At 37.7% G+C, this 19342-nt stretch overlaps 1 protein-coding gene across 3 annotated transcripts in view; it reads right to left on the bottom strand.

Annotated features, from left to right (window-relative positions):
- Positions 1-245: 245 nt before the first annotated feature.
- Positions 246-19342, bottom strand: part of LSAMP (limbic system associated membrane protein) — a 791240-nt gene continuing 772143 nt past the window's right edge. For 2 of the 3 annotated variants that reach the window (XM_060198321.1, XM_007516307.3), the window contains one exon: positions 246-3241. In XM_060198321.1, coding sequence (XP_060054304.1) covers positions 3144-3241 — 98 coding nt within the window. In that variant the 3' untranslated portion in view covers positions 246-3143. Of the gene's footprint in view, positions 3242-9514; positions 9548-19342 lie in introns of all 3 variants that reach the window. The other variant, XM_007516306.3, reaches the window with a different exon arrangement.

Here is a 19342-nt window from a genome sequence, read left to right as displayed (position 1 = left end):
TGGATTATGATGAACTAAATGTCAGGAGTTCTCACATTGAGATGATCTCTTGCTATCAGTCTTTGACTCCTACCCCTTCTCCAACTTTTCTTCATACTATATACTCCTCCATTCTTGACATTGCTGAGAGACATTTTCAAATCTATGAGATTTATGGGGATAGTCAATGTTGGCTCTGAAATAGGATCCAGGAAAAAATGTTAAATTCCCAGATATTGTCAGAGATATATGCAGACAACACACTATTTAATGCAAAGATTAATCATCTTTAATGTATGGTCCATTATATTAAAACTCAGGGAACAAGTGGTACTGACACAGCAATGATATTCCTTTGAGTGGAGAATATCCTTCTACAAAGGTAAGACCTTATCCTTATGTGGAGACAATAAGAAACTGATTCTATAATTGGAATCTGGCATGCAACAGGGATAAGTTTCTAAAACTGATAGTAATCTGAGTAATAGATATTACTTTCTCCTATATGTCTTTAAAAAAGCTTCCATTTAGAGACTTGGCTGAATTTTCAGTATTTAGGAAATATTCATTATCAGGGATAAGTTTTTTCTTTCTTTACTAAGGAGACCAAACTGTCAATGAAACTCTTGATTGTCAATAAATTGGTGCTGCAAAGAATTATGGCTCTATACTACCTTCCCAATATTTTTAGACACCACCTTCTTAAATAATACTTTCTTTCTTATGCAAGGTCCTGACACAAATATTCTTATCCATGCTCAAGTCCTGCCCTTCTGTCTCATGTCTAAACTGTACATAATAAAGAAGGCTGATGATAAGCTTCTAAGCGAAAATATTTTCCTAGGAGAGATTAAAATTACTGCTTTTCAAGAATCTCATTAGCATCAAAGATCTGACACATTGCATAAAGCCTTTAATTAATAAAATCTATCAAGGGGAACTTCAGTTCTTTCTTTCTCTTTCTCTTTTCCCCTTGATTTTTCTCTTCCTTGCTTTTTCAATTTGCAGTTTAGAAGTTCATTGTTTCATATTTTGTGGCGGCCCTATTCCAGATTGCATGCTTGGTGTGACACCATATATTTTGCTCTACTGAAACATTCAGTTTTAATCTCAATGATAATCTCTAGTCCTTTAATAAATCGAGCCATTTATAATGTCTCTTACAGTCTTGGTGAAAACAATGGTTGGTTTCCTGAGAAAGCTCTCTACAGAAAGAGGGGCAACTCTTTCTTCATAGTCTTTTCTACAGAAATCTTTTTGATGCTGTGATGACACCAAGCTCTATGGTATGGATATAATTTCTGCTAGTCTAACACAAGTTTCTCAGCTTTTCTGGCTAAGGAACCAGCTCACATTTCAGAGTTACTATCAAGCTGATTCTTGTAGATATAGACTTCAACTCCATATCACCCAGTGAGTATTTTCAGGAGACTAGAAACCAAAACCAAGAAAGGAAGGTAAAAATGTCATTCCTAATAGCCTGGTCTATAATAATGAAATCCTATGAACAAAAGTTTCTGCAAATGACATCAATAGAACAGAAAGGAGATGATGCTGGCAACCAAATCAAATCTTAGCCTAGAACAGTAGGACAAAAATCTGCAGAGGAGCACAAGAAGTGGATTCCATTTTGTTGTGGCCAATGCTTTGTACTAGAGCTCTGACAGTATCTCTACAATATGAGTAGGGGCTGAGGCAGCTGTTTACCTTTTCTTTCTTTCTCACTGCCACAGTATTTTATCTGAAATAGGAAACCATCTCTGCTCAAGGGAATCCAAGGAGCAAATTCAGTGTTATATGAGACTGGGGAGGGGGACAAAACTGGGGTGCTTGACATCTCCATGTGACTCAACATCCCTTTATTGGGAATTGACACTTGGAGATTTTCCTGCTTCTGGGGAGTTTACTCAACATATGCTACTCATTCTGGCAGCAGAGCAGGACCAAGCCTGCAAAAAGCCAGGAACTATATGAATCCCTTTGAAAACAAGAATGAAATTAGAAACTTTCTCTCCTAGGTCACCTCATCCACGTCACTGATTTGTTCTACTCTTTCCTCACCCCATCAATAGTAGGCACTTTCATTTACAGTGATATTCTGAGTGATTCTCCACTGGGTTCAGATGATTGGACTAGGAGGAATATGAGGTTCTGCCCTTAGAAAGGGGCATCACTTGGTTTGAATACATATCGATGTCATGTGACAGCCATGGATGAGGGAGGGACTCTGCTCCTTGCCTCCTTCCCCACCATCTTCCCCAGCAACTTGTCACAGCCGCATCTCACAATTACAATGCGGGACAGTATCTACAGCACAATGAGTCTATGTACACATGGACCATTCCCTTGGCATGCTTTAGAGAGAGAGACACACACGCTCACACACATGTACACCCACGTGAGAGCGAGAGACAGCACGCGCACACAGTGGAGAAAATTAAAATGGCACTTCCTAGCATTTGCGGCATGACTAGTGCTCAGTGCGGTGGTGGGGGTGAAGAGAAGTTGCAGTGGTGGAGGGAGAGAAACGGAACATCAAGGATGGGTGTGAGGGAGCTAGAACACACCGGGAGGGGAGGAGGCCATCTTAAAAGTTGAAAAGATAGTGGAGGCAGAAAAAGTCAGATAAAGATTCAACTCAGGACTCTTGCATGGATTCCATTGATAGTCTGAATGGCTGCAAGTCAGCTCAAATGGAAAAAAAAAAATCAGAGTAGAAATATGATGGAAATAAAAAAACCAAAGGCAAGACCTTATTTTTCTTTCCCCACAGATGAAAAAAAGATGAAGGAAGGATAAAGTGTGTGTGTGTGTGGGGGGGGGGGAGTGGTCAATATCCAACCAGTAGCTCTTGATTTGTCTTATTTATACAACATCTGGATATTCTTAGCATGGTGTAGTCTTTACAAAGCATATTTTTGCTTAGTTACACAAATACTCTGGTAGAACTTTTTCCACCCTGAATTAAACTCAAAAATTTTTGATGGGATTTAAAAGTGTTTTACAAGTTGGATTTTTCTCCACTTTTCTTTCTCTTATCCTCCCCTTCATTTATAAACAAAGTTGTGAAATAAGCACTCTCCCCCATCTCGCTCTCTTAATCTCTCTGTATCCTGTGTGACGCATTTTGTGTGTGTTTAAAATTCTTTTAAAATTTTATTCTATTAACATTTGCTGAGAAGGCAGAGCAGAGATGCTGCCAGCAGCCACAGTGGTACGGCCAGACTGATGGATCCATTTATCCCTCTCACCGATCCAGGTCCTGCAGTGCAAAAGAGAGAGAGAGAGAGAAAGAGAAAAGAGTTAAATCCAGTCCACTTTGTGTCACAGCTGATTGTAGGCAGTGGCAAAGAAAACCCCCAACAGTGCACTTGTCTTCAGATCAGGAAGAGCTCAGCATCTTTACTAAATCCTTCTCCTCCTTGAGTTCTGAGTATGTTAAGGGGCATCATTGGTTGAATGAAACACTTCTGAGTATAAAATGGTCTCTCTGGAGAAGGCCCTAAGCTGGCTCTCACTGATGTATCTGATGGTGTAGCAGGCTGCTATTCACACAACCTTCACTTACTCTGCTTCCTGTAACACAGTGATACCAACAGAGTCCAGAGCATTGGGAAGAGTCCTTCAGCAGCCAGACTTAAATAAGCTCTGGCCCCTCCATACAACTGATCACAGTAGCACCATCACTAAAGCATGGGACCAAACTGTGACTCTCTGTCCAGGGTGAGGAGGAAGAGGAGGAGGAGTAATTGTTTATGAGCAGGAAATTGTCTCAAAATAATATTTGTGGTTGACTGGAACATTAATTGCGAAGTTGAAAACAAGTCAATGCATTGTAGTCTTAACAATGTGGAGGGGGGAAAAAAAAACAATGTAGAAGGAGGAGGAAATTACCTGATCTAAACTCTTTGTATGACACATTCAAAGTGAAAAACAAAGACAACCAACAAAAACAAACAAACAGGGAGTTGGGTGGTAGTGCAATGGGTTAAACGCAGGTTGCGCAAAGCACAAGGACCAGTGTAAGGATCCTGGTTTGAGCCCCTGGCTCCCCACCTGCAGGGGGGAGGGGGCGCTTCACAGGTGGTGAAGCAGGTCTGCAGGTATCTCTCTTTCTCCCCCCCATCTTCCCCTCCTCTCTCCATTTCTCTCTGTCCTATCCAACAATGATGACATCAATAACAACTACAACAATAAAACAACAAGGGCAACAAAAAAGGAATAAACAGAAAAAAATAAAATAAAATAAAATTAAATAAATAAGCAAAAAAACCTAGAGAGGTATAGAAGGGTTCAAGACCAAGGGCAGAACTGCCACTTTAGCTTTCCCAGAAGCACTTAAACTGCAGTGGCAGACTATGAGCTTGCGATTGAGATACTATTTTTTTCCCTCAATTTGGACATTATTTGGGGTATGTGTATGTGCTTTAAGTGGGAGACTGGGATGAATAGGAAGGTAAACGGGATTGTATATTTATAGAAAAGAGGATTGTACAGAAAATGTAGATTTGACTGAAAGGTATGTCTCATGTTTTGCTGGATCTCCATGGTCTCTATTTGTCTAGTTCTGCTTATACAGAGACATTTATCAAAATAAAATATTAGTATCTTTCACAGCAAAGACTACATGCTTATGCTTAGTCAATGACATCGGAAAGAGAAACTGCGTGACTATAGTTATGGTCACTTTAAAGTGTGGGGTGATCACATGCAAATTAGTATGTATGAATGGGTATATAAAAAAGTGTGAGTGTCTGTGCATATGTTTAATGATGGTTTGTCACTGTGATTGAAGCATCCTCTGCTGTGTGAAAGGTTCCAAAATTGCCTATAAATACACCAGATCAAAGGTAAAATAAAATAACAGTGTTCAATTCGAGACTGTTTTCCTAATCTTCTTTATGCAAACAACTATAGCCAAACAAAACTAACAATTACATAGTATTGACAACAAGGTACTATTAAAAAAGCTTTACAAACATAAGCACACAATTATGATAAGAGATGAGCACCGTAATGACCCCGGTATTACAGTGAGATAAGAAAAACGCAGAGATCATTTCACTACTGCCAAGTAAAAGCTGTTCCCTAACTCCCCCAACACACACACATTTGGCTCTAGCATTGTAGCCTATTACCATTGGACAAGAGAGTGACACTGTCAGTTTCTTGTCAAATATTATGGCAAATTAAACCTGGGTTAGTTTTAAACCGTATCCAGAACAAACAAAAACAAGAATATATCATTTATTTTTTCAAAAACATCTTTTTTTTTTGATTTTCAGTGAACATTTTAAAAACTGAAATGCCTTTTTGAAAATATTGAAATTACTACATAATATTGAACAAACTACATGCAGACTTCAAGCTTTACAGTTATAATAGAAATGGAGTTTTTCTTATATGTATAGCTATGGTGACACAGAATAAGCAATTTAAGTATTCAGTCAATCAGTTTAAAATTTTCTCATTTTAGTAAAAGGAATTTTAGTTATCTTCAGATTCATGCCTTTCATAAGAAATTAAAGTGCAGCGAGAACATGTATCTTTTATAAAGTACTATATAAATATATATCTAATAAATATAAAGTGTTATAAGAGGCCTCCCTCTTCCACTTTTTTTGAAAGTGTTTGAAACTCCTCTAATGGCATTTTACTAAGGTTTGGGTCCTATGGCAATGCATTTAATTTTCATTCTTCTATATACACTAGATGAGCTCTAACACATATTTGTTTGGATTAATATGTCAGTGAAACTTCTAAAACAGATAAAGACTGCACAGAAATTGAGGCCATACAGGGCAAGCAGGGATGGTTTTTGTTTTGCCTTAAAGACAGTGTGAACAGATTCAGAAAGAATCTAATTCTGTTTTTTTTTTTTTTCCAGTCTCCTTTTAGTGCCTGGGACAGGCTAGATTATCTTTCAGACATCTTAAAGCTGAATACTACCTACCTGGGAAAGGTAAGAAGCCAGATTTGCTTTCTTTGAAGATTAGTAAATATTTTAAAAGGCAGAAAAAAAGTGTATCATTGAGAAATGTATTTATTATATGCATATATAAACCTAGGTAAGCATGTCTACACATTACATTCTTGCAATGTATACACACTTATGTCTACACATACATGAAGACCTTTATATGTTCTACACATAGTCATACATATATCACTGACTATAGTCATAGTCAGACTATATCACTGATCTTAATATGCATAACTAAGTATTAGCTGTTCCTTCTATATGCTACTCCATGTCATACATAGGAAATCCCTTATAACTATGTTAATAATCCTAATCTTTAAAATTATTATTTCACATCTAAACTTATTTTGTGGATCTGTTAAGGTTATCTTCCTCTCTGCCAATAATTATTAAGTGCTCTCATATAGCTATTTGATGTACTTATATAGCATGCTCTTTTAATAATTGGTTTTGAGAGTAAATAAATAGGCTTTAAAATGCAAGGGAAAATGAATGATAGTTGGGGAATCATCACAAGTGTGTATGCAATTATAAATATATATGACTGCGTAGGAGACTACTTCAGTTAATGGCTAGTTCAGGGAAGAATAATAAGCAAAATCATTAATTATGTTTTAGTTCATAGCCATGAAATTTCTGCTTATTTGTGGAAATGCAAATGATAAATCTTATTCCTCACACCAGATGGCCAGGCTCAGCAAGAGCTTCGATATACTGACAGATATAATGAAAGCAAGAGTCTACAAACATAAATTAGCCTTAAGAATAGATGGGCAAATAGAACCACAGCTCAAAAATTGGCTACATGTTTCTCACATAGCAGATAAAGGTCTTATCTTGATATTTAGCTACATTCTACATGTGTGTACACACTTATGTGTACTTAGTAAACATTTCAATACATGTGAACATCATTATTGTTTTTAACTATGAAATTAGGATTAAGAAAAATATATTAAATACACTCATGACTATGAGGTACTTGTAAATTGAGTCAATTTTGATGTTTGAATGGAAGGAGGCAAAATTCAGCTGCAGTAAGTTTTGAAATACTGAGTCAACACGCAGTGAGTGTTCTCAGCTTCAGGATAGGATGATAGCAAAAGATGGATATTGAACTTCAACTTGCTATGAAAATGCTGAAAAGAGATTTTTATTGAGACTGAGAAAACATTCTAAACTTGAGATTTAAGGTGTGTGTGTGTGTATGTGTGCAAAAGCTTCGCCAATTTTCTATACTAAAAATCAGATCACAATTCTGCACAAATTGATTTATTGTTTAAATAAAATCCCAAAGAAAAGACAATATGACTTTTCAGTACCTGTTTTGGAGAATAGATTTGGAGACTTTGACATTCAACTCTGGCTAGAGAAGCTTCTTACCACTCCTGAGTACTTAGGTTTCATTTCTTGGATGTAAGATCCTGGATTTGGGAGTAGGTCTGCTTAAAATAGTCATTTCTCATACCTTCAGAGGTTTTTGGGCCTTTCAGCCACTAGGGAGTGGGAGTCAGTCTTTTATTTGTGTATATTGTTCATGTAAAAAGTTGAAAAGATAGATGAAATTAAGTTCAGATTCTTAGAATTGATATAGGTTGGCTGAATGACTAAAATTAAAAACAAAATTATAGACCTTACACAGTACAACTTGTTGAGCAAAGGAGAAAAACAATCATCAAAACATCCTAAATCTCTCTTGCATATTGTCTAGCTGTGCAGACATTTGAGACTTGGGAAGCCATATTTTAAAGGGAAATCTGATAAGATTGACTCTGGTGCCACCTGCTGCCGATATTCAGTCAATACAGCTTCCTCTGGGTGAAATGAATTGTAGATTTAAAGACTAACTCCAAGTTCAAATGTTTTCTTAAAGCAGTGTGTTTTAGAATTAAATTTGAGCTCCTGTTATTACATAAATATTTGTTCATTATTGTCCCTGTATCTAAAAAGGAGATTTGTGTAAATCTGCAGTATTCTCACAGGAAATTTGAGATTAACTTTTTTCCCCCTATTAAAACAGCATCAAATACTTCAGCATATTACATTTTTGAAACTTTAGGCTAACACTTGGAACTCCTTCCAAGTTACACTAGAAATGATTCTCAGTGGTTACTGAATTTAAAAAAAAGACCCATATACTTCATCCACAAGAGACCCTTCAGTAACATAGGTTATATTAAATGCAGTCACTTCAAGTGCAAATGTAATTAATAATCACGACATAGGGAAGAGAAAAAACATCAGAGAGAACAGAAATTTAACTTCTTTTTGTTCCCCATGATCCTGATGCTATTTACATATTTTAATTGCCTCTTTCTCACTAACTTTTGTGATGCTTTGTACACCTTGGCCATAATCAGGGAACTGATCCTTTTCCGGGACCAACAAAAAAAGATGTCTACAACCTTTTATTAACTGGTGGAATTGATGTTTTCACTTTTGAGAGTGGTTTTCGCTATATTCTTCTATTTGAGCTAAAGAGAAGACGACAACCTTATGAGAGACCATTAGCAATCCAAGTGGGTGGACATAAGTATTTAAGGCAGGGGTTGGGGGGTGATATCTGACAGCACAGGTTCTTCCATGGCTCTAGTGAAGGGACAGAGACCACTGGGAATTTCTGTTGGCTCCTAAAAAGAGTACCCCCCAGATTGTCATCGTTTGCATTTTAGAGTTGATACTATAAAGTTTTGGCCTTTTGTTGCAAAAACTGCAGGGATTATGGAACAGGTTGCCGATGAAATTATGTGAGGCCAGCATGGAATGGTGGTCGCTGGGCTAGCTCAGCAGCCTAGGTGAGGTGAGACATGAGAAAAAGCTGTCATGAGAAAGTATTGCTGGGAGTCGGGCAGTAACGCAGCGGGTTAAGAGCAGGTGGCGCAAAGCGCAAGGACCCGCTCAAGGACCCGCATCAGGATTCACAGGTTCGAGCCCCCGGCTCCCTACCAGCAGGGGAGTCGCTTCACAGGCAGTAAAAAAGGTCTGCAGGTGTCTATCTTTCTTTCTCCCTCCGTCTTACCCTCCTCTCTCCATTTCTCTCTGTCCTATCCAACAACAACAACAACAATAATAACTACAACAATAAAACAATAAGGGCAACAAAAAGGAATAAATAAATAAAATAAAGATTTAAAGAAAAAGAAAAAATATTGCCTGTTCAGGTGTTTCATTTTATGAGAGCCTGCTCTATTTCCTTTAGTAGGTATTTACCTACTGAAATAGCCAAAGGAGATGGTAAGGTAGTCTCTAGGTCTTTATTGAGGCCTCTAGCATCAAAAGTGCTGCTCCACAGTCGTGGGGTAGCTTCTTCAGCTGTAGTGACTTATGATAAATATCCTTTAAAAGTCATATGTGTTCCATATGTTCAAGTAAGGACTTTGGGTGACTGACAAAGTACACAATTTGAAAAAAAAAATAGTGATACATATGCTTAAAAATTGTTATAGCAAACTATTGAGATAAAAAACTCTGGTGTATAAGTTCACGATAGATTGTATTGAAATCATTTTTTTTTTGTTAAACACAGAAGATAATCAGAAATAAGAACCATACCTTTCTGCTTGAAGTGCACGGTGGTGCCAATTTCTAAAAAAAGAAACATTTAGCAAAACAAAAATAAAAACTATTAATTGAGAAGAAGTCCAAAGTTTACTATACTCTCCACTGAAAGGAGAATGAAAGAAAGATGGGAAAAAGAATGTGCTAATAGAAATACATATGGGTAAGACTGAAAGAAAGGTGTATGGAAAGAAAATTTTTTGTTGGATCAGGTGTGTGGTGCTGAGTGCAGGTTCAAAGAAAACAAAATCGATCTCCTGAGGATCCAAAAACCTCCATACTAATCATCTTTTAAAAGTTCATTAAATGTATAATTTAAAACCACAGCCCAAATATTTCACTCTCTAAAGGAACTATCATAGAATTCATATTAAAATGTACATTTGTTGAAATATCTCTATAAAGCAAACTAGCTAATAAGTTAATTTTAGAAAGTTCTCCCTATTGCAATAAACGGGTGTGTGAAATCCTAGTGATATTAAACTTTGATACTTCATCAAATTTTAGGAAAGGGGAATTTAATTTGTGCTATTATTTTCTAGCATTTGTGCTTAATTTGTGCTATTATTTCCTATATATCTTTTTCTGTTGGTATTTTCTTCTAAGTAACAAAATCCTGGATTTTAATTCTGTTTTACACATTTATAAATCATCTATCTATCTATCTATCGATCTATCTATCTATCTATCCTATCATTTTTATCATCTATCCTATCATGTATCAATTTTAGAGCCTAGCTGTTTGAAAACTTGGTTTGAGCTGCCATCTTGTGGTAATATTAAGACATGATTCCATGTGCTACCCAAAGGAATAATTTTTGTCCACTAGGCGGCAGTAGTGAGGAAAATATTCCCTCCTCTGTCAGAGCAGACATAAAATGTCTCAAAAAGGGGATTTAAAAAATATTATGGGGGAAAAAAACATTATTCTTATCACATGAATTATCCTTCCTCTGCTACTGTGAAGGTGATTTCACAACCTTGAATAAAACTGCCTCACCAGGGCAACATTTTTTTCAGGGAATTCTGATTCCCTGAATACACTCATTAGAACATATCTAAATTCTTTGTTTTTCATAGCTTTTGGGCAATATTATCTCTCTATATTGATCTTGCTTCATAAAATGTACTGCACAAGTAAGCATGATATTGCCAGTTCAAAAAATAAAATACAATTGCAAATCTACTCTAATAACACTGTAAAACTTTAGGGTAGGACTAATTTACAGAAAAATATAAAATTCACTGGAAAAATTAGCCTTATGTTTAGATTTTAACAGCTGATGATGGAGTAAGGGAGGCAATGGGGAAATAATTTTTAATGTTAGAAAATTCAAGTACATAGACAAGTTTATTTTAAATTTTGAACTCTCATAATCTTTCTGTTAGACACACTTGAAGCATCAGAAAGAACTGATTCTGCATCTTCTTTCTTCACTGCTGCACTCCGACTCTCTATGTCTCTAGAATAGAATTATAGCGGTAATACATCTGAGTGAGTGAATGAATGAATAAGCCAAAGAAATGTGTCATCTCTCAAGAGGTGCTCTAAGATTCTAGTTGGGGAAAGGTTGCTTTCTTCTTTTAGAATAATTATGCCTTAATGCAATGGAACAATTATTATTGGGAATTCATAGTCAGTTGAAAAAACATATGGGCCAAGAGATCCTTTGAATAGTCCCCAAAACCTAGCAGTCAGAAAAATTTCTGGAGCACTGAGCTTGATTTAGAATATATTTAGGGGGGCTGGGTGGTGGCACATGGCATGAAGTGCAAGGACCAGCGTTGGGATCCTGGTTCCAGCCCCTGGCTCTCCACCTGCAGGGGGAAGCTTCACAAGCAGTGAAACAGGTCTTCAGGTGTCTATTTCTCCCCCCTGTCTTCCCCTCCTCTCTCGATATCTATCTGTCCTATCCAACAAGATGATAGCAATAATTGCAACAATAATAACAACGATAAACAACAAGGGCAACAAAAGGAAAAAAAAGAGCCTCCAGGAGCAGTGGATTCATAGTGCAGACATGAGTCCCAGAGATAACCCTGGAGGCAAAAAAAAAAAAAAGAATTTTTTTGGGGGGGTGGAAAATAGCATGATGGTTATGCAAAAAAAAAAAAAAAAAACTTTCATGCCTAGGGCTCTGAGGTCCTAGGACCAGTCCCCAGCACAACCATAAACCAGAGCTGAGAAGCCCTTCCTTCCTTCCTTCCTTCCTTCCTTCCTTCCTTCCTTCCTTCCTCTCTTTCTGTCTTCCTTTCTGTCTTTCTTTCTTTCTTCCTTCCTTCCTTTTCTTTTCTTTGCTTTCCTTTTTTGAAAGACTTTCTTTTTTAAATTTTTAAATATTTATTTTCCCTTTTGTTGCTCTTGTTTTATTGTTGTAGTTATTATTGTTGTTCTTGATGTCATCGTTGTTGGATAGGACAGAGAGAAATGGAGAGAGGAGGGGAAAACAGAGAGGAGGAGAGAAAGATAGACACCTGCAGACCTGCTTCACCGCCTGTGAAGCGACTCCCCTACAGGTTGGGAGCTGGGGTTTTCTTTTCTTTTCTTTTTTTTTCTTCCCTTCCTTTCTTTCTATTTATTTCTTTCTTTTCCTCTACGTCTCTCATTAAAATAAATAATATTAAAAATAATAAAACAAAGTCCCAGTCTTACCTTCATACTATTATAAGTCAGAGCTGATCAGTGCTGGTGAAAAAAATCAGATTTGCATGTCTGAGTTTACAGATGTCTCGGGTTCAATTCCTGGAAACATTATATGCCAGAACTGAGCAGTGCTCTGGTGTCTTTCTCCCCCTTTAAAGTTAATTAATTGATTAATTAAAATATCTAAGATAATTGAAATTTAAACCTTAGAAAATAAGAACAGGAATTTTTTTTTGGTTCAAATATCAGAAGCTGTATTCTTTTTCCTCTCTTTCCTATTAAAATAAGTGCTATTGGGGCCAGGTGGTGGTACACCTGGTTAAGTGCTTGCATACACTACAGTGTACAATCACTCGGGTTCAAGCCCCTGGTCCCCACTTGCAGGGGGAAAGCTTCATGAGTGGTGAAGCAGGGACGCAGGTGTCCCTGTCTTTCCCCCTCTCTAGCTCCACCTCCCCTCTCAATTTATCTCTGCCTCTATCCATTAATAAATAATTTTTTTTTCCTCCAGGGTTATTGCTGGGCTCGGTGCCTGCACCATGAATCCACCGCTCCTGGAGGCCACTTTTCCCCCCCTTTGTTGCCCTTGTTGCCATAGCCTCGCTGTGCTTATTATTATTACCATTGTTGATGTTGTTCATTGTTGGACAGGACAGAGAGAAATGGAGAGAGGAGGGGAAGACAGAGAGGGGGAGAGAAAGACGCCTGCAGACCTGCTTCACCGCCTGTGAAGAGACTCCCCTGCAGGTGGGGGCTCGAACCGGGATCCTTACACTGGTCCTTTGAGCTTTGCGCCACGTGCGCTTAACCCACTGCGCCACCGCCCGACCCCTACAAATAAAATTTTTAAATGAGTGCTACTATGGTGAGAGATGCTTTATTGGAAACTAGAATTGACAGTTTAGGAACTCCCTTACACTTATAGGAATTGTTACTATTTATGTTTATGAAAAGTTTCAGTATTTTTCTTTTCTTTCTTTCCTTCCTTTTTTTTTTTTTTCATTGCCCTGGCATCATTTTTTTCCCCCATTTTATTTGATAAGACAAAGATAAAGGAAGTTGCGGTGGTGGTATGCTCAAGGACCGGCTTTAGGATCCCGCTTTACAAGCGGTGAAGCAGTTCTGCAGTTGTCTTTCTCTCTCCCTCTCTGTCTTCCCCTCCTGTCTCCATTTCTCTCTGTCCTCTCCAACAACTACAACAATAATACCTACAACAATAAAACAACAAGGGCAACAAAAGGGAACAAATAAATTTAAAAAAAAGACAAAGATAAATTGAGAGAGGAAGGGAAAACAGAGGGAGAAAAAGAGAGACACCTGCAGACCTGCTTCACTGCTGGTGAAGTATACCCCTGTAGGTGGCGACCAGGAGCTCGAACCTGAATCTGCGCTGCTCCCTGCACTTTGTACTATGTGTGTTTACCCTCGTGTGCCACCACCTGGCTTTAGAGATGAGGGTACAGCAAATCTAAAAGGAAGGACTGATTTTCAGTATCTTGACAATTTATCTATTTCTCTTGTTTACTTTCTTTTTGTGGAACCAGGGTCTTCATTGCTCCTGGGCCAATTTTTTAATTCAGATAGAGAAACAGAGAGAGTAGGAGAGAAACACCACAGCTATCCCCAGTGCAGGCATAATACTCACACCTGGTGCAGGGGCTCACTCCTGGCTTACGCATATGGCAAGGCATGCGCCCTACCAGAGAAGCTTTCTGCAATCAGACAATATACTTCTGATCCTAGATTTCTAAGTACTCATTCTCACCCACATGTAGGGTGTATAGTCCACAGGAGTGTAGATTACAGGATTTGTACTCTCTGTGAAGTTATTCTAATTCCAGAATGTTTATTTCAACACAAATTATTCACTTTAAAAAATATTTTAGTTATTACTTGTTTACCTTTCTCTTTCTTTTTTTAAAGATTTTATTTATTTTTAAGGAAGATAGAAGGAGAGAGAAAGAACCAGGCATCACTCTGATATATGTGCTGCCAGGGATTGACCTCAGGACCTCATACTTAAGAATCCAACGCTTTATCTACTATGCCACCTCCTAGACAACTTACTTATTTACCTTTAGTGAAAGAGAAAGGGTGTGTGTGTGTGTGACAAGAAATAGACTGGCATATGTTGGTGCCGGGGATTGAACCTGGGACATCAGAACTTCAGGAGTAAAAGTATTTTGCATATTTGTGATGCCATCTCCCCAGCCTATAAGCAATTCACTTTATTTTTTTAACCTACCACAGCTATTTGCAAAAGGAAACCTTTTTTATGCTGTGCAAGACTGCAACTGTATCAGATACTTTTCTGATGTCTCAGAGATCTAGTACGTGCCACATTAGTCAGGAGATTTAAAACAATCATTGTTTCTCTCTCTCTCTTTGATATTGTTTATTTCTGGGTAAGGCTTAGTCTTCTGGTATATGCTCAGGGGAGAAGGGAGGTTCAAATTCAATAAAAATTTCATCCTCCACTTGCCTGGAGAAAGTGAGAGAGGGACAGGGTTAAAATCATTAAGAAATGTAATAAAAGAAATGAAGAAGATTCGTCTTGCTGGCTCTTCTTCCCTCACTGGTACCCAGGACCTGAAGCATAACATTTGTAAGGTTTCTCCATGGGGATTTCTCTCTCTCTCTCTCTCTCTCTCTCTGTACACTGACTTTTGTTTTGCCAAGGTTCTGAAAACTAAAGCCTTTGTTATTATGGTGGTTTAAAAGAGGAGCATTTTTATTAATTCAATTTTCAAAGCCACACTTTGAAAGTTATTAATTTCTTCTTGCAGGTTTCTCCACTCAATTCAGAGGCTTTAGGGATTAGTGGCTTTGACTTACAAGTATTATTATTATCTTTTCCTCCAACATAGAAAAAGATATGCTTGTGATTTCTATTTGAATTGTTAGAGTTTTTGGCTTACTCCCCCACATTATATATGTATTGTAAAAACCTCAATGACTAATGTTTTTAGAGTAATGTTCTCTGAGAATCAAAGCAATCATTCTGAGTCTAGTTCAGGAGAAAAAAAAATTGGCGTAAGGAGAAAAAGATCTAAGCCTCAACTTTATAATTGTTTCTATTTTAGAGGTGGAGCTTTATTCTAACTAGTAAAAGAATATATCAGACTGGCCGGGGAAAAATCAGGAGTCTTAGCATGTCATCAATGTTTGAGACAAGGACTCGACTTCCCTTAGATTCAGGTCAAAAAGTAATGCTACACTTAAACCACTTCTGAGGGCTTTTTCTTCAATAGTTGACTGTGACTTGAAGTGGAATTCAGATGTCTGGAATAATTTGGAATGAGTCACAGGTATGAATGATTTGCTAGGCTATTTCCCACACTAGACATGCAGGGCTAACTCCTTGAAAAAGTCAGCCAAAGCCAAAAATTTATGCTGACACAACTTTTCACTAAATAACATGAATAGAATATTTGAGATTCACTCCCCTTTCTTATCAATAAGTGATTCAGTTTTAGAGAGAATTTTTTTTTCCTCCAGGGTTCTCACTGGGACTGGGTACAGATAGGTCCTAGGAATCCTTTGTTCCTGGCAGCCAGTTTTTCCATTGGACAGGACAGAGAAAAATTGAAAAGATTGAAAGAGGAGGGGAGAGACAGAGAGGAAGAGAGAAAGATACCAGCAGACCTGCTTTACTGTTTGTGAAGCATCCCTTTTGCAAGTGGGGACCCAAGGGCTAGAACCAGGATGCTTGTGAGGGTCCTTGCACGATGTACTATGTGCACTTAACCAGGTGAGCCACTACCAGCCCCCCTAAAGAGGATTTAAAAATCCATTCTTTAAATGTTAGATAATTTTGTTAAAGGACAGACAAAATCATAAAAGGTAAAATGGTAGTCCACTGTTTCTGAGAAATGTAGGAGTTCTCACACCTGAATGAGGGGATTCTTAAGTGGAAATCCAGCAGGAGGAACCAAGGGGACTCTTGCAAATTGTTTTCACTTAGGGTCCTAAGGGGCTGTTCAGAGTGTCATCCAGGTAGGATGGCTACTCCTGGGCTGCCTCTGTCATGACCTTGAACCAATCACAGAAACACACCCACAGCCTCAAAAAGGGCAGAAAACAGAGAAGCCTTTAGATGTGGTAACTTGACATTTTTATAGCACACTGACATTCAGACAAAAACATTCTTTATATCATATTAATGGTGATATCTCTGAGGAGAGAGATGAGATATATGATGTTTATGTTCTTTTTCATAGTTTCATGTGAGAATGCTTAGCAGTTACTGTTAAAATAGAAAAAAAGTTGGGAGTTGGGTGGTAATGCAGCGGGTTAAGGGCACGTGGCGCAAAGCATAAGGACCAGCCTAAGGATGCTGGTTTGAGCCCCCTGCTCCCCCCCCTTCAGGGGAGTCGCTTCACAGGTGGTGAAGCAGGTCTGCAGGTGTCTATCTTTCTCTCCCCCTGTCTGTCTTCCCCTCCTCTCTCCATTTCTCTCTGCCCTATTCTACAATGACAATATCAATAACAACAAAAACAAAACAACAAGGAAAACAATAAGGGCAACAAAGGGGAATAAATAAATAATAAAAAAAAAACTTATAAAAACAAGTCAATGAATTCCAAAAAAGAAGAAAAAAGTCCCCTAAACCAGGGGAAAAGCAAACAGTCACTTTCTGGTTATTTGACATTGGGTTTAAAACATTGCTGAGATTGAAAATTTCCTCTCACTATTTACTTTGCTGGCATTATATAATGAAATAAATGAGACTCTAAGATGGCAAGTGAGACATGATTTCTATCAGAATCATAATCTTAATCTTAACAGCATGAAATGGAAATCCAATAGTGCAGTCTATCTGACATAGGCCTGATGCTATTCCTCTGTGGTAGACATAGGGACAGGATTACTTTTTTTTTTTTTAATCTTGTCCACACCAAGATTCACTGGTCCAGGTTGACTTTTTAGGGTAGGATGAGAAATACAGAGAAAGATGGAAAAAGGTAGAGACACCACGACATTGTCCTAGTCCTTTGAGGGCAGTGCTCAAACCTGGATTGAGCTATGCAAGACATACTCCATTCCATGTGACTTATCTTGCTGGCCTATGACTACATTTTTTTTAAATGTTTATTTTACACAAGACTAGAGGGGAGAAGGAGGGAAGGGGGGATAAGGTAGGGAAGGGGGGGAGAGAGAGAGAGAGGAGAGAGAGAGGAGAGAGAGGGAACATGAAAGCACCAGGGACTGAATTCAGAACCTCATGCTTTTAAGTTCAACACCGTGCCAACTCCTGGACCCCTATAATTACAGTTTTAACCACTATGGGATCTGCACAGTGGTTTTGATAGAACATGAAGTCTTATGAAGCACTTTCAACATAAAAGAAGACCTCATTAAGTCAGCTTTCTCAAAACCTATGGGTTTCTTTTTTAGCCTGAGGAGTTTAATCTTTCATAATCAATGAATTAAAATGTTAGCGAATGTTCAAGAGGCTAAGTTTAACAAAGGGATTTCCATGGACTACTTCACCTAAAAATATATGTAGGGCTAAAAAATTTCCAGAAGTAAACTTATTTGAATCAGCCATCACAAAGCTATTAGGGCCTGACCTACAGTTTCCGTCTCAAAGAAACAAGTGCTTCTGCCTTTGTGACTGAAATGCACCTGCTGCACCTGAGAGGACAATCCTGGTTTTTGCCTTTTGTTGGAATTAATAGAGAAATACCTCCCAGTTCCAAATCTGCTTAGTTTTTGGTGCAAAGAAGCTTATATTTTCTGTGTTTAAAAACATATATATTTTATGTATATTTTAAAGTCTTTTGTACTTCCATTTATTTGCCTTGCTAAAAAGGATTAAAAAGCACAGGTTTGGACTGGTCTCTAGTGATTTCCATTCTTTTTGGCTTCTTCTTTTGCTTTTTGCCAGCTTTAAATTGTGACTTGCAGATCCGCTTTAGAATCCATTTAGATTTAAATTCTAAGGGATTAAATGCTGTCTTTAACTCATGTAGTGTGTGTGTGTGTGTGTGTGTGTGTGTGTGTGTGTGTGTGTGTGTGTGCGTGCACCATTTTTTCTGCATCAAAATAAAAAATACTGAGATACTGTGAAACAAGCTAACCTGTGGATTTGATGATAGTGGTAACAAGTGTACCTGTGTGATTTAATAGGGTTTAAAGCTCTTGGAAATAAGAAGATAAGAAATTGGGAGTAGAAACTGGTGTAGTGGGATAAGCAAGCATAGTATGAAGCACAAGGACCTACTCCAAGATCCTGGTTTGAGCCCTGGATCCCCACCTGCAGGGTGATCACTTTATGAGTTGTCTGCAGGCATCTTTCTCTTTCCCTCTCTGTCTTCCCCTCCCATCTCTATTTCTCTCTGTCCTATCTTAAACAAAAAGACTGAATTAATAAAAAATAATAAATAAAATTGGAAAAAAAAAATGGCCACAGGAGCAGTGGATTTGTAGGTGCCAGCACTAAGCCCCAGCAATGAAGACAAAAAAAAAAAAAGACAAATTAAAAATGGATGCTGTGTTCTGAATTTTCTGAATTACCCTGAATCTACATTGATGGTGCTGCCCTCCACCAGCAGCACTCGACAATTGCTGTTTTGTTTTAGATTCTTCTCAGTGACTTAATTACTAACAGAACCAATTCCACAGTAGCAAGTCTAAATTAGCCATAACTTCTGTTAAGTAACTGACCTTCAAAATCAATATCATATCCAGGTTCTGAAGCAACTCCTGGAAAATTGTGATGGCTCCCTACAATCTGATCATTGCTATGTTATACATCTATCTATATACATATATATATATATATATATACACATCTATATATCTATCTGTATCTGTATCTATATATCAAGCTTGTGTTGACAGACTGAAAGTTTTCTCTCCTTGTTCTGCTAGATAATAGGCTCTTGGTTATTTCCAGAAAAGTCACTCCACAGAGTGGTGCCTGCCAAACGGTAAGCAGCCTCAGTGTGTGTCTGGGCAATTAAATCTACACGTATTATTAACTAATTAAAATATTTGATATTTAATTGAGAAAATGTTTCACAAGACTGTTGTCACAAAAATACAGTTTCATATCTCCTCAAGATGAGTGCTCTTTCTTGTCCTAAAAAAAAAAAAATGTAATGCTGGTGGAAATTTCCAAATAAATAAATAAATAAATAAGCTCCTTAGTTAATCACATTTCTTTCTTTCTT

The sequence above is a fragment of the Erinaceus europaeus genome, chromosome 9, assembly GCF_950295315.1.
Source record: "Erinaceus europaeus chromosome 9, mEriEur2.1, whole genome shotgun sequence".
In the NCBI taxonomy this organism is placed as follows: Eukaryota; Metazoa; Chordata; class Mammalia; order Eulipotyphla; family Erinaceidae; genus Erinaceus; species Erinaceus europaeus.
This window is presented reverse-complemented; position numbering and strand designations above follow the sequence as displayed.